The 14,472-nt window shown below is 40.9% G+C and overlaps 1 protein-coding gene across 3 annotated transcripts in view; it reads left to right on the plus strand.

The window, feature by feature from the left end:
* The window catches only part of MGAT4D (MGAT4 family member D), a 64,376-nt gene continuing 49,904 nt past the window's right edge, over positions 1–14,472 (plus strand). For all 3 annotated transcript variants that reach the window (XM_070609051.1, XM_070609052.1, XM_070609053.1), the window contains exon 1: positions 1–344. In XM_070609051.1, coding sequence (XP_070465152.1) covers positions 251–344 — 94 coding nt within the window. In that variant the 5' untranslated portion in view covers positions 1–250. The remainder of the gene's footprint in view (positions 345–14,472) is intronic.

Below are 14,472 nucleotides of genomic sequence, written 5' to 3' on the forward strand. Positions count from 1 at the left end.
AGCTCTAGCATGTGGCTCAGGATTCTAAGAGCTGAGCCACACACAGGAGGCAAAGGGTGCAGAAGTTCTGCCAGAAGAGAGCCCCCCAGGGGTGGGTGTGCTGGGGTCCCCAGCGACCCGGTGGGGAGGGGGGCGCACGGGCGCGCGCGTCCAGGGCGCAGGCGCCGCGCGTGCTCATCCTCGGCGGCGTGGGTGCTGCTCGTCGCCTCCATCGGCTCCGCTGCCGGCTGTCTCCTACCCAGCCAGCTCCATGAGGACCAAGCAAGTGAACTTCCTGATCGCGTTCGCAGCGGTCGTGCTCTTCAGCTTCTCCTGCTTCTGCATCTCTAGGATGACTCAAACCAGTAAGCCGCGGGTGGCTCCTCTCGCCTCCTTTCCCGCCTCCCTGGCTTCGGGGCTTCGGGATGCTGGGGCGGCTGGATGGGAAGGGAGGCGACGTGGGAACCTGGCTGCTGTCACCCGGTCTCGTCTTTGGGGCTTTACAGATGTAGCCCGCCACGCCTTTGTCCCGCCAGCGGTTAAGCTGTAACGGGTGCCCCTGGTCCACCGGGGTGGCGGTGACCTCGGCAGGCGCGCGCGCTAACGGATCGGCCTGCGGGCGCTCCTGGTCCTCCCAGGCGTCTGCGGGCTCCTTTCCCTCCAAAGGTTCAAGGGTCCAATCTGCGCACAGCTTTCCTGCCACCCCGCTACCCCCAGGCGTCGTCTTCTCCATGGTTTCCAGAAACATGTGAATGTCTGACTTTAAGAACTCCTTACAAGAACTCCTTACACAGTCAACAGCTTTCCTCTTTCGTGTTCTACGTTACGTTATTGAACCACGCTTCAAGGCTCCCTCAAGTATTTTTTAATATCTTAATTTTTTTTAACTTTAATTTTTTTTTCCTTTTTCTCCCCAGAGCCCCCTGGTACATAGTTGTGCTTTTTTAGTTGTGGGTGTTTCTAGTTGTGGCATGTGGGATGCCGCCTCAGCATGGCTTGATGAGCAGTGCCATGTCCGCGCCCAGGATTCTACCCACGAAACACTGGGCAGAGCGCCCGAACTTAACCACTCCGCCAGGGGCTGGCCCCCTCCCTCAAATATTTTTTGCGAAGCTGAAAAGGTATGAGATGGAGAGAGACATAATCGATGATTTAGAGCACTGGTTTAGCCCCTGAACTTTCTCAGATGTACCATGCAGCTTGCGTTACCACTTTGAAACACACCACGGTTTTCATTTATTGTTGTCTGTCGAGTTGCCAACTTAGCATATAAAAATAGAGGATGCCCAGTTAAATTAGAATTTCAGATAAACAAGGAATAAGTTTTTAGTATAAAAATTGCGTGGGATATGTTTATACTAAAACAGCATTGTTTATCTTAAATTCAAATTTAGCTAGGCTTCTTATATTTTATCTTTCAACTCTAGCCCATGGTGTAACATTTTAGCATTCATAGTTGAATTTTGAATTTAAGATTTAAGAATCCTGTAAATATAATAACTCAGCCTTCCAAGATTGTCCTTCTGTGGTTTTTGGGTTAAATTTTCATTCTTCTTCTTAAACACATTTATGATTCATGTTGCACACAAAGCAATCTTACAAAAGTAATAATGTCAAGGATCAAATTTGGAAGTGGCTTTAGTCCTGTAATTAATGTTTATGTCCTCTAATTACTGTTAAAATTATGTTTTAGTCATCTGGTTAATACTAAATTTTGTTATGGACATACATCAACATTGTACCACATTTGTTTCAAAGATTAGAAGTGTATATTTATCTGAATTATACTACTAATCTTTAATCATTTTATATACTTTCACTCTTCTTCATTTTCTTTAAAGAAAATTATCCAAATGTGTTTTTATTTATTTCAGAACAATAAACCACGAATACTTTTATAACAAAAAATAAGCAATTACTCATAATTAGAAAGCAAAATATAAACTTATAGTATTTTTGAACTGCAATTTAGATTGGTAACCTCAGAAGGCATTTTAATACAGTTAATATTCTTATGATGAAACTGTAGACTTTGAGATATACACAAGGATTTTTGTGTTTTCTAGTTTTGACCAAGAAAAAAGTTTGGTTCTGTGAAGTGTTCATATTCCCATCGTTCATATGTTCAAGTTCAGAAAATGAGATTGTTCTTGAGAATGCACTCCTCTTAAAAGAGCAGATAAAACAGGCTTTTCATTTTCTATGTGTTTCTGTGGAACGTAGCTCTAAAATAATTAGGAAATCAATCCTAGTACTATAATGAGATGTTCTTACATAAACAAAAGAAAACACAGTCTTCATGTAGTTTTTGAAGTAGTAATTTTTATAAAACACTGAAGATAGTCACAATATTTTAAAAACCTGACCTATAGTTGTAATTCTTATCAATGAAAATTTGGGAATATTTATTAGAAACATAGCCACCACCTAGTGCTTTATTCTTTTCCCCTTTAAAAATTAGTTTTTATGGGGCCAGCCCCGTGGCCGAGTGAAGTTCACATGCTCCGCCTCGGCGGCCCAGGCTTTCAACGGTTCGGATCCTGGGCGTGGACATGGCACCGCTCATCTGGCCACTATGAGGCAGCGGCCCACATTCCACAACTAGAAGGACTCACAACTAAAAAATAGACAACTATGTTCTGGGGGGATTTGGGGGAGAAAAATCAGAAAAAAAAAAAAAGCTTGGCAGCAGTTGTCAGCTCAGGTGCCAATCTTTAAAAAAAAATTAGTTAATTTTTATGTGTAGATAACCTTTTGGTTTCTTTCTGTGAGCTCATGATATTAATAATGAATTTGTTCAACAAATAAGCAAGTTCCATGAGGAGAGAAATTTTTTTTTCTGTTTTTGACTGTTTGGTTCACTGCTGTGTCCCAGACCCAGGAGAATGCCTAGCGTGTGATAGGTATGCTAAATATTTTTGAAGAAATGAATAGTTGAATGAATGAGTGAATGAATGAATTTAGTAATTACCTACTCACGTTGTAGGAACTACGCAAAGTTTTAAAAACCCCTTACTTTCATGGAGCTTACATTCTGATTAGGGGAAATGAACAACAAACATGAATGATATAGTTGCTGTGTGATGTCAGGTGTTGGCAGGGCCAGGGCAGAGGGAGTGCTATTTTGGTTACGGTTGTCAGAGAAGGATTCTCTGAGAAGGGCATATTTGAGTAGATTTCTGAATGAAGTGAGGAGGCATTTTGTGTGGGTATCTCGGGGAAGGGTTTTCCAGGCAATGAGAAAAACAAGAGCAAAGGCCCTGTGATGGAATCAGCTTGATAAGATGGAGAAACAGCCAGGAGGCCAATGTGAGCAAGGAGGAGAGTCACAGAAGGATGAGATGGCGGAGACCATAGTAAGAACTATGACTTTTATTCTGAGTGAGCTAGGAAGCCTTGCAGGCATTTTTTAAAGAGGAGTGATATGATGGCACGTATGTATTTAAATGATTGTTGGGTGTGGGCTATGAAAGAAAGAGAAGAATCGTAGAATGCTCCAAGCATTTTTGCCCACACCAGGCTTTCTCAACCTTAGCACTATTGATATTGAGGCTGCAAAATTCTTTTTCTGGGGGGCTATCTCATATATCGTAGAATGTTTAACAGCATCCCTAGACCTTATCCACTAGATGCCAGCAGCAACACTCCCTCTCCAGTGTGACAATGTCTCCAAGACATTACCAAATGTCCCCTGGGAGGCGTAATGCCCCTGGTTGAGAGCCACCAGTTTATTTTTTATTTTTTTTTAATTTTATCTTTTTTTTGTGAGGAAGGTTGGCTCTGAGCTAATCTCTTGCCAACCTTCTTCTATTTTATGTGGGATGCTGCCACAACATGGCTTGATGAGTGGTGCTAAGTCTGTGCCTGGGATCCAAACCTTCAAACCCTGGGCCACCCAAGTGGAGTGTGCGAACTTAACCACTATAAGAGCCACCAGTTTAAACAAGTGAAGAAAGGGAGTTGCCATGTAGTGGAATAGTGAAGCCTGCAGGAGGAGCAGATTTGAGGGGTAAAATCAATATTTCTGTTAAGAATAAGGTGCTCATTAGACATCTAGTGACAGTGTTGAATAGGCAATTGGATATATCATTTTGGGTCAGGATTGGAGATATAAATTTGAAAGCTGTCAGCGGATAGTGTTTAAAGCCAATGAGATTGGATGAGATCATGTTGAGAGCGGCTGTAGATAATGAAAAGTTCCAAAGAGTGAGCTGGGGAATTCCAATATTTCAAAGTCAAAGAAGAACTAGGAAGCTGAGAGAGCTGAGCCAAGAAAGTATTCCAAGAAGAGTTTAACACTGTCAAAAAATGCTGATAAAGTTCCCTAGTGCAGTCATAAAAGGCCATTGCACTCATAATCTTTAAAGTCATCATCACCACATTATTGGGGAATACAGCAGCCACTTGATCTCCAGGGCCTCAATTTGAGTAGGTGCTTCATGTCAGTCAACCGCAGATGATAATTTAGATAAGCATTTTGCCAGTGCCTCTCATGGACCTCCAGTATCACATCTTCTAGTGGGGTGTGGTGGGTATCCATGCAGTTAAGCCCAAGGAGGGCAGATAACCAATCCCAGATTCCCTCCCTTGAGAGTGTGTTTCCTGGGTAATGCAGCCACTCCAGGAGCCCCTAGCCATCTGTTAGCTACCTCCCTTGGAAAAGCCAGCACTTGGCCTGCCACTACCACTGACCTGGACCTGCTGCTGCTGCTGCCGCCACTGCCTGGACACTCCAGCAGGGGCTAGCAGTTTGGTGGGGGAACCACAAAAAGCAGCATAACTTCGCCTTTTTATACTCTCTAATCTGGCACAGCTGCCTCCCACTGGCACAATGTAATGAGAACACAACTGACAAGGGGATCTGGGACAAGGAACTGACTTCTGGTCTTGATCATACCAAAGAGAGTGTAGAAAGGCATATAAAGACTGACTGTCAGCAGATGGGGTTTTTAGGAAGTCCAGGAACAAGCCAAGCTAAACTGCATATTATAAGGGACAGAAATAAATTGATAAAAACTGAATTCTAAAAAGCAAAGGAACAGTAAACATAATTCAGGAGAGCAGTAACATCAGCGAGATGGGGTAGAAAAGGAATCCACTGTAGGAAGCAAAGGCATTGGGTAATAGGCTAGTTGTCAGCATGGGTGATGGGTTACTTGTATGCATTTCATATTATGCTGCAGAGCTTACCTATGTATTACATGGTTTTCTTTTGTATGTATAACGTTTTTAAAAACTGAAAGAATTTGTACTCATATTGATGAGTGATAGGAGGCACACAGTACTCAGTTCTTGAGAATATAGAACAATCAGAATGCATTTTTACAAATGTCTTTAAATAAATGCTAATTTTTATATGCATATGTAATTGATTTATTACATACACACATATTACCTACATATGTAATTGATTTATTAAAGTGGTTAATTTGTCAGTATATAAATATGAACTTTTATTTTTCCAAAAGTTACCCATATGTGTTCTATCGAACGCCCTTCTCTGTTAGCCATAGAGGTTTCATAGCGATTTTTGTGTGATTATCTTGGAGAATGTCTTTATTATTAGAAAATTTGTGCTCAAGAGTTTAAGAAGGAAGTGTCATGATGTCTGCAACTTGATTTCAAATGCTTCAACAAAGATACAAGCCACAGACTGAATGTGCCGCACCCCCCCCCAAATTCTTATCTTGACACACAATCGCCTTCCACCACGTGAGGACACAGTGAGAAATCTGAGGTCTGTGAACAGGATGCGGGTTCTCACTAGATATGGAATCTGCCCGTGTCTTGATCTTGGACTTTCTAGACTCCAGAACGCTGAGAAATAAATGTTGGTTGTTTAAGCCACCCAGTCTATGGTATTTCTGTCATGGCCGACTGAATAGACTAAGACGATAGATAAATAGAGAGCAAAACAGCAAAATGTTAACAATTATTGCATCTATGTGGAGGGTGTACCATTGTTCAGTGATTCCTTTTTTATTTCTGTATGTTTGAAAATAATCATAGTGTAACATTGGGGAGGGGAAAAACTGAAATCCAGTTCCACAAAACGTCAGATATTGAGTGTATTTTTAAAATATGTATTACATGCTAAAGGACAAATTGCCTAATAAGGTAATCAAGAAAGGATAGGTTTTTGTCCTTGTCCTGCAAAACTTGGCTTAAGCTGCGTTTTCCTTCAGTGTTGAGTAGAAGAATAGGCTGAAGAAAAAATCACTACCTATTCTTTGAACCAGAAGCCACACCAAGAATTCTTCTTTGGATTGAAAGAGTTTAATATAGCCAGTATTTTTTTAATGGTACAAGAGGAATGTGGTCATTCAGAATGATACTGAAAACTTATTCTGTCTCTCTTTTGGTCACTTTTGGTTATTCAAACAGTCTCTTGTTTTTAAAGACCCTGTCCCATTCTTTTAAAAACTTTGCTCTGAGAGTCATTTCAAAGCTTTCTTCTCCTTTCCCCATTGGACAGGCTAGACTTGTTCTAGGAAAATTCAGTGGCAGGAGAAGAAGTGGTGTGTTCTTTCAGACCTTTCCCCCTTGTTTGGTGTAAAACTTCTCAAACCTTTTTGGCTTAAAACAATCATTTTGTTTAACTCTTGATTTAGTAATCAAGGACCCAGGAAGGACTCCGCTGGGCAGTTTGCCATCTGAGTGGCATCAGCTGGGCCCTTGGCACTGGAGACTCTCCTGAGATATCCTCCTCACTCTGGCATCTCTTATGTCTCCCCACGTGGTGGCTTGTCCTCCAAGGCTTCCCCATGTGGCCTGGCTTCTCACAGCAGTGTGGTCTTAGTAAAGTTGTGCTTTTTGCAAGGCAACTCCCTTTCAAAAGGCAGGAAGTGGAAGCTGGCAGGCCAGTTAAAGACTCCACCCCAAACTGGCCCTGCGTTCCTTCTGCTGTGGTCTACTAGGCAAAGCAGTCACAGGGCTCACCAGCTCCCAGGGAGTGGAGACATTGACTTTACCTCTTGATGAGCGACTGGCAAGGGCACAGCAGAGCTGTTGTAGCCATCTTTGGAAAACAGAATCTGCTGCGTCCCTCCTCCCTCCTTGTGCTGTACCTCCATGGTGTCAGGGAAGGAGGTGGAGAGGCAGAGAGGGGTTTCTTTGTGTGATGGCAGCATGAAGTTCCAATTTCTCGAGAAGGTGCTTGTGTATGGCAGACATCCAGTGCTGGCTCTTTTGTCGGGTTGTTTGTGGCTGCTCCCTGGTTAGAATATCCGTCTCCTGCCTGAGCCCCTCCTCCCTCGCTCTGCCCTCACCACAGCCTCTTGCTGCTAGAACTTTCTTGCCTAGCAGGTGACCCTCTTCAGGTGCCTGCAGCATTCACTTGAGCCGCAGCAAACTCATGCATCTTTGCCACTTCTGCTGCATTCCTGCAGGCTCCCTGGCAGATATTCCCTCTTGGCTTAGCAATTTCTCTCCCTCTCTCCTGCCCCTTTTCGTCTGGCAACATGAGAAATTTTGCAGGTCCAGCACTTCAGTAAGTTTCAGGGTAGAAGTGCTCCCCAGCCCCTAACTTAGTGGAAGGAGGGCTCATTCTGGAGCACCTAAACTTTATGAGTGAATTTTTTGGGGTCTCTCTTTCTTTTCTTGGTGAAAGGAAAGTACCCTCCTCCCCATCCAAGTAGGAGATTATATATATAGATGTATATGTATGCCACGGGTATATGACCTTGTGGGAATATGCCTACAAAATGCCGTGGAAGAGAAATGGTGGGGACAGCAGATCCCAATGTAGCTCTAAGTCAGCAGAGTCAGGATCCAAGGGCTATTGGGCTATTCCAGACAGTAATTGAAATAGCTTGTGGAATTTGAAATACGTGTAGAACAACAATGCATGACAATTACAAGAAAAGGTAAGAGGGGGTAAATAGAGTTAAATGGTTTAAAGAAGTGAGAATGTACGACTTTGTATTACATTATATTATAATAAGTCAAGGATTCAAATGGAAATCTCTAGTCTAACCACTAAAATTATAGTAAAATAATGCATAACTGTATCACTAATTATATTAAATGCTCCAAAAAGGAAATTAAAATATTTTCTTACTGGATAGAAAACAAAACCCAGTTGATGACGCTTACAAGAAACACATTTAAATTTTAAAAACATAGAAATGTTGGAAGAAAAAGGATTGAAAAATATATGCTAGCAAACCCGAGCTGAAAGAAAGTTGATGTAGCTATGTTAATATCAGCAAAGTAGACTCGAAGGCCAAGTGCAACATAAATGTTGAATAAACTAGAAAAATTTCATTAGCAATCAAGGAAATGCAAATTAAAAACATGAGATACCATTTCATTCCATTCAGAGTTGTTAAATTAGGAAATCAGAGGTTTGGGGAGAATATGGTACTGCAGGAATTAAAAACAGTCCCCTTAGTCGGGGAGTATTCATTCTATCACTTTCCTTATGAAACATGCATTTCCTTTGTCCCAGCAGCTCTGCTAAGAGGGCTGAAATTGATGTGCAGCCTTGCCCATGGCTCCTGGCCAACTTCTCTTCTCACTGATCAGTACTCATGCCATAAAGGTTGTTAAATATTTTAAATAACATCCCTACCACCAGATATATCCTAGGGAAACCCTTGAACATGTTTACTAGGAGACATGTACCAGAATATTATTGGTAGCATTTTTATAATTGTTCATCAACAGTAGAAGAGATAAAATGTTGTGGCATATTCAATACAGTGGTGCATTTTACGGCAGTAAAAATGAATGAACTAGAGCTTGGCTCATCACTATGGAGGAATCTCAAAAACATAAACTGAGCAAAAGAAGCAAATACAGAAGAATACATATAAGTTTTATTTATTAATATCTAAACCCAAATGCAAATCAGCTTGCAAACGTTGTAAAACCATAAAGAAAAGCAATGGATGATTAATACAAAATTCAGGATTCTGCTTACTTTGGGGTGGGAAAGAAGGGGAATTGGATGTTGGAAGGAAACTGATGGAATATCTAAGGCTAAGGGAGTACTGGGTTCCTGGATGTCCATTTTTATTATTGTCTTTTAAACTGTTTTATATACTCTTTGTAACGTCTGAAGTATATCACCACAAAACGTAACGCATAGGGGGCTACTCACAGGGAATTTAAAGGGCGTGGTACATGATGTGATTTGATTACTTTTGTGAGGGGAGTAATCTGAAATGTATTTTACCTTCTTAGTTTCGTCTCCTACTAACTGCCTCAGATAGTCTTTCTTTGGAACCATATTTGGGTACAAATAAATGAATAATAAATTGAAAGTGGCCTGCCAATACTTTAACTCCATGCCGTTTCCCCTTCTTTTTACCCCCTGAGTGAATTTCTTGCTTTCCTCTCAAAATGCCATATATTTCGTCCTTACTCATATATGTTGTTTTCTTAGTCTAGAATGCCCTTCCCGGCCCTTTGCTGTATGGCAAAATTCTATGCATTCTTCAAATGCTCACATAGTCCCTCTTTTCTGAAACCTCTCCCACCTCCCTCCCCCACTCCTCACTCCTCCTTAAGAGTTAATCATTCTTGCCTCTCTTTGCCTGTGGCACTTGAGGATAATTCTGTTTTAATGATTACATTATAATGAGTTGTTTAATTGCAGGCTCCTTTCCCCCATCCCTTGCAGCCTAATTGTCAGTTAATTTAGAGCAGGAACCTGACTTTATTCATGTGTATTTACCAATCACATAGCACAGAGAGTGGCACATGGTAAGTATTAGTTGGAAGAAAGAATGACTGTCTCAGCATGCTTCTTGTTCTGGAGGTGTTGAGTGAATGAAATGAAGTGGAATGTCAGGTCATGACTACATTGTCTGGGACCTTGTATACTAAGGCGAGTGGTTTGGTCTTTGAATCTTCAGGAAGCGTTCAGGGAGCCATTTAAAGTCTTTGACAAAAGTTTAAGATTAAGCGTGGATTAGAGGTGAGAGACCAATTAAGAGGCAGTTATTGCTAGAGGCAATGAGAACCTGAACTATGGTGAAGTCAATGATGAGAAACATAAAACAATTAAAGAGGTCTGTACAGTGCTTCTCAAATTTTAACGTGCATACCAATCACCTATGAATCTTATTAAAATGCAGATTCTGGCCCAGTAGGTCTGGGATGAGGCCTGAGATCTGCATTTCTAATCTGCTCACAGCTGGTGCCATCAACCTGCGCTGTCCAATATGGCAGCCCCTAGTCACATGGCTGTCGAGCCCTTGAAATGTAGTTAGTGCAACTGAGGAAGTGAATTTTTAATTTAATTTTAAGTCATTTAAATTTAAATTTAAAAACTGAAGCGGTGCAAAACATTTCCCCATTAAGCTAAATTTTGCTGTTTTGGTATTACTACATTTCACTGTAACTGAAACAATTTAGCATCTGAATTAAGATGTACTGTGAGTGTAAAATACACTTGGGATTTAGAATACTTAGTATAAAAGAAGAGTGTAAACTATTCCAGTAATTATGTTTTTATGTTGGTTACATGTTGAAAAATATTTTAGGTATATTGGATTACATTCAATATGTTACTTACAATTTCTTTTACTTGTTTCTTTTTACTTTTTAAAATATGGGTACTAGAAAATTCTAAATTACCAATGTGGCTTGCATTTTATTTCTACTGGAGAAAGTGCTTTGGGCCTTTGCTGTGAGAAGCAAAGGTCAGTGGTCCTTAGCATCTCACCTGGACCCTTTTTTATGGGGGAAGTCACATTGGCCCATTGCACATGCGGACTAGTGTTTGTTTTCACAGTTTCACCACGATGGACTCAAAACCTCAAATTATCGTTTATTTCAAACCTTTCCAAAATAGTGTCATAACATTTCATCCTCACAAAATACCTGAATCAATATGCAAGTAATATGAATATTTTAAATGGATTATTGATGAATTGAATTATCAGGAAGAATAGACAAAAAGCAGATCCAAGACTAGGGATTATGCCCTTTAACATTTCTGTATGGTTGTTTCTACAAATACTACTTCCTCTAGAGAAAACTGTCCCTTTTCACATTTACCAAATTGATCCCTCAGGGACTGACTGACACTCTGGAAGCCCAGATACATTGCATCACCCGTGATATATCAACTCCAAACACTTGATCCATGTTGCAAAGAGAATATTACCTGGGGAACCAAATAATGTAGGGTTTTCCTGGTTAAACTGCATCTGCCTCTAAAATTTGAAGCATCCTCAAAGAGTACCCACTGTGTCTGGGATAGTTAGAGTTTTTAGATTAAAACATGATTCTGTTTAAGAATCTCTCAAATCAGTTCCTTTGCTGGCCAGTCCATTCGTTTGTTAATTTGTCCATTTCATTCAGCACATGTTTGTGTAGGAGCTGTATGCTAGTCACTGTTTTAGGCATTAATGCTTTTTCCTTGCATTATTATATCTGACATTTCTAATGTGAGGGGAAAAAAGTAAGTAAACATCTAGAAACATGTAAAGTAAAACATTGAGTGGTTATCTTCAAGTAATGGAATTACGATGGATTACTTTTTTTTTCTGTGCCTTTTTCTAAAATTTTAACCTAGGTATTGCTTCTCTAATCAGATGTTTGAATATTTTAGCACAGCTACCCAGGTTGGAAGCTGCTTTGTGTCCTCATTTTCTCTCGGCCATATACTAGTTCCATTAAACAACAATGGTTTAGCATTTAAATAACAAGCTGGTGTAGAGATTTTCCTCCCTAACCTCATTCCAGTCTTTAGGTTACTTCCATCTTGTTGCTGCTCATCTATAGGGCATTTTCTTTATCTGCATGATCCAGGATGGGTCACCCATATCTACATTCCACTAAAGGGACAGATAAAAAGAGGAAGGGAAAGACACACTCCTTCCCTTTAAGTGTCCGATCCAAAAGGTTCACTCAACAACTCCTGCTCACATCATGCTGGATACAATGTACTCTCATGGCCAAATCAAAGGCAAGAGACTGAGAAATCAAGTATTTAGTTGGGCAGCCTTGGCCCCAGCTGAAAGTTCTACCACTATAAAATGGAAAAACGAGTCTTAGTGGATCACTCTGAATGGCTCCTAGAGCCTTCCAGGTGTAGAGGCTTAAGTAGATAGGAGTATCTCCTGAGTCCTGTCTTACCACAGAAACTGCATGGAGAAGGAAAGAGGGAAAGAGAGAGAAGGGTGAAGAGAGGAGAGCCCCACAAGAGTGACTGAAGAGAAAGGTTGTCTCTCTCTCTCTCTCTCTACTCATCTTATTTGGGATCCTTTAAGACCTACAGTTGAGTGTCTGCCCTCCGCTTTGCCTTGCCCCATCTCTCAGCCTGTTCTCCTAGAGCTGGTGTGGAGGCCAGGAAACAGTGAACAGCAGCTAGGGAGAGGGGATGTGACAATAATTATCATTTACTATAAACTAGAACGTGTATTTCAGTAACTACGAACGATCAGAACAGTAACAATAAAAATGAGACTGAGTTCTTCCCATTTAAATCTAATCATTTAGCACCTTTATTTCTACCTCTTTTATCTTCCCTCTTCAACTGCTTTCTGGTCTTTGCTACTTTAATCTAGAATTATAAAAGTTTTTAAAAATAATTTTCTTTACCCTGTACATCTTATTTTTAATTTCTTTGTCTTTATAGTCCATTTTGTAACCATTTTTACAATAATTATTTACATTTAAGTCTCTATATTGAATGGGTTTTATGTGTACCTCTGATACTTTTATACCACATTTTCTTTATTTTGAATTTCTTTATTTTGATGCCTCCCACAATTATTTGGAAGACATTTTTTGAGTATATTTTTTCAAGAATGGTATGTAAGTACCATTTACATTTATGACAATGTTTTTCCATTGCTTTTACATGTGAATCAAAACGTATCTGGGTATAAAATTATTGGATTACAATAGTTTTTCCTTCTGATTACTTGTCCATCTTGCCCCTGTTGGTTTCCCTTCCACCTGTAGTCCTATAAGCTATACTGAGTCATCCAGAATTGCGGTCCAGCTGGCTTATTAAAGAAAGCTGAAAACCAGTTGCTACAGTGCCGTTTCTCAGGAACACCTTTTCTACCCTACCTCAGTCTCCCTCCCTCAAACCTCTACTCTAATACACACACACACACACACACACACACACACACACACATCCTTTGTATGCTCCTGACTTCTTGGGGCTATCTCTTATCTTCCTGACTATGGCAGACACCACAGGTTGTCCATCCAGTATGCAACCCTAGATGCTTTTTTTTACTTACAGAGCTGTGATTTTGTTTGGGCCAGCAACGCATTAGCTAAAATTACTTCATTTCCAAGACCACAGCTAATTCAATAGGGAGCTCCATGTGCTCAGGATAAGACCTCACTCTCCCAGCCTCCATGCTTCCATCATCAGGGGGCAAGTGGGAGTCCCAGAGACTTTAATGCTCAGAGTAAGACCTCCAGCCCCGGCCCTCACCCGTCCATTGACAAGGCTCAAGAAGGACCTGCAGACTTCCTTGTGCTCCTGACAAGTTACACATTCCTCTCTCTTCCCATCACTCATAATCTCATCACCACCTTCTTCCTTGAGACCATCAAGGCTGATCTCATTAACCCCTTTAACTCAGCTTCTGATTCTCAGGTTACTCTTCTTCTGGACTCTACTCCATACATGGATCTACACATTGTGCCCTCACCTTTCCACTTCTATCCCCAACCCTTCCCAAAGCCCCAAAGCCTTTGTGCTCTAGAGCTCATGGTCATTACTAAAATTGCTCATGTCTTCATCCTCTTCTCTACAGTTTCCTTCACCATCTTGCTCTCACTGAAACTTGGCTGTTTCCTGAGGACACTATTTCTCCTGTGGGCTTTCTCAAATAGTGGTTGTTTTCTCTCCCACACCGCTTGTACTCAAGGCAAGATAGGTGTCCTCCTTCCTTCTCATTGCTGCTTCCAAATCTTTCTCCCACTTGTCTTCCCCAATGCCTCAGCATTTACTCTAATTATATCCCCACTTTCTCTCTTTGTGCAATCATCTTCAAACTCATGGGTCACTTTCCCTTGTTAGCAATAACTGCTTTGTTTCCATAAACTCCATATCAAGCATCCTAGTCTCTGACCGGCACCTCCCAAATTTCTAGGCCACTCTCTTTAATACCCTAACTCTGACAATCCTTTGACATACCAGGGCCTACAATTTACTGATTTGTCTACCTTTTCACGCCCCTCATCCACTGTGTTCTTCCTTACACTGTGTTTAAGTTCCATGGACAATCATTATAATAATTCCCTGGCATACACCCTCGACTCTCTTGATTCTCTCTCACTTACTTATATCCACTTGGTTAAATCACCATCCTCATGAAATTCAGTTCTCCTTTTACTCTGCATCTGTACCCTGATGACTGAATATGACTAGAGTAAAATAAGCAGTCACAGTGACAGTCTCACTTCAAATCCATGACCACTGACCTCAAGTAGGCCCTGAAGGCTGCTTCAAGATCATATTATACTTCTCTGTCCCATCCACCCTCCTACTTTCCTAGAAAATTATTTCAC

Source organism: Equus przewalskii, chromosome 2 (genome assembly GCF_037783145.1).
Source record: "Equus przewalskii isolate Varuska chromosome 2, EquPr2, whole genome shotgun sequence".
Taxonomy (NCBI): Eukaryota; Metazoa; Chordata; class Mammalia; order Perissodactyla; family Equidae; genus Equus; species Equus przewalskii.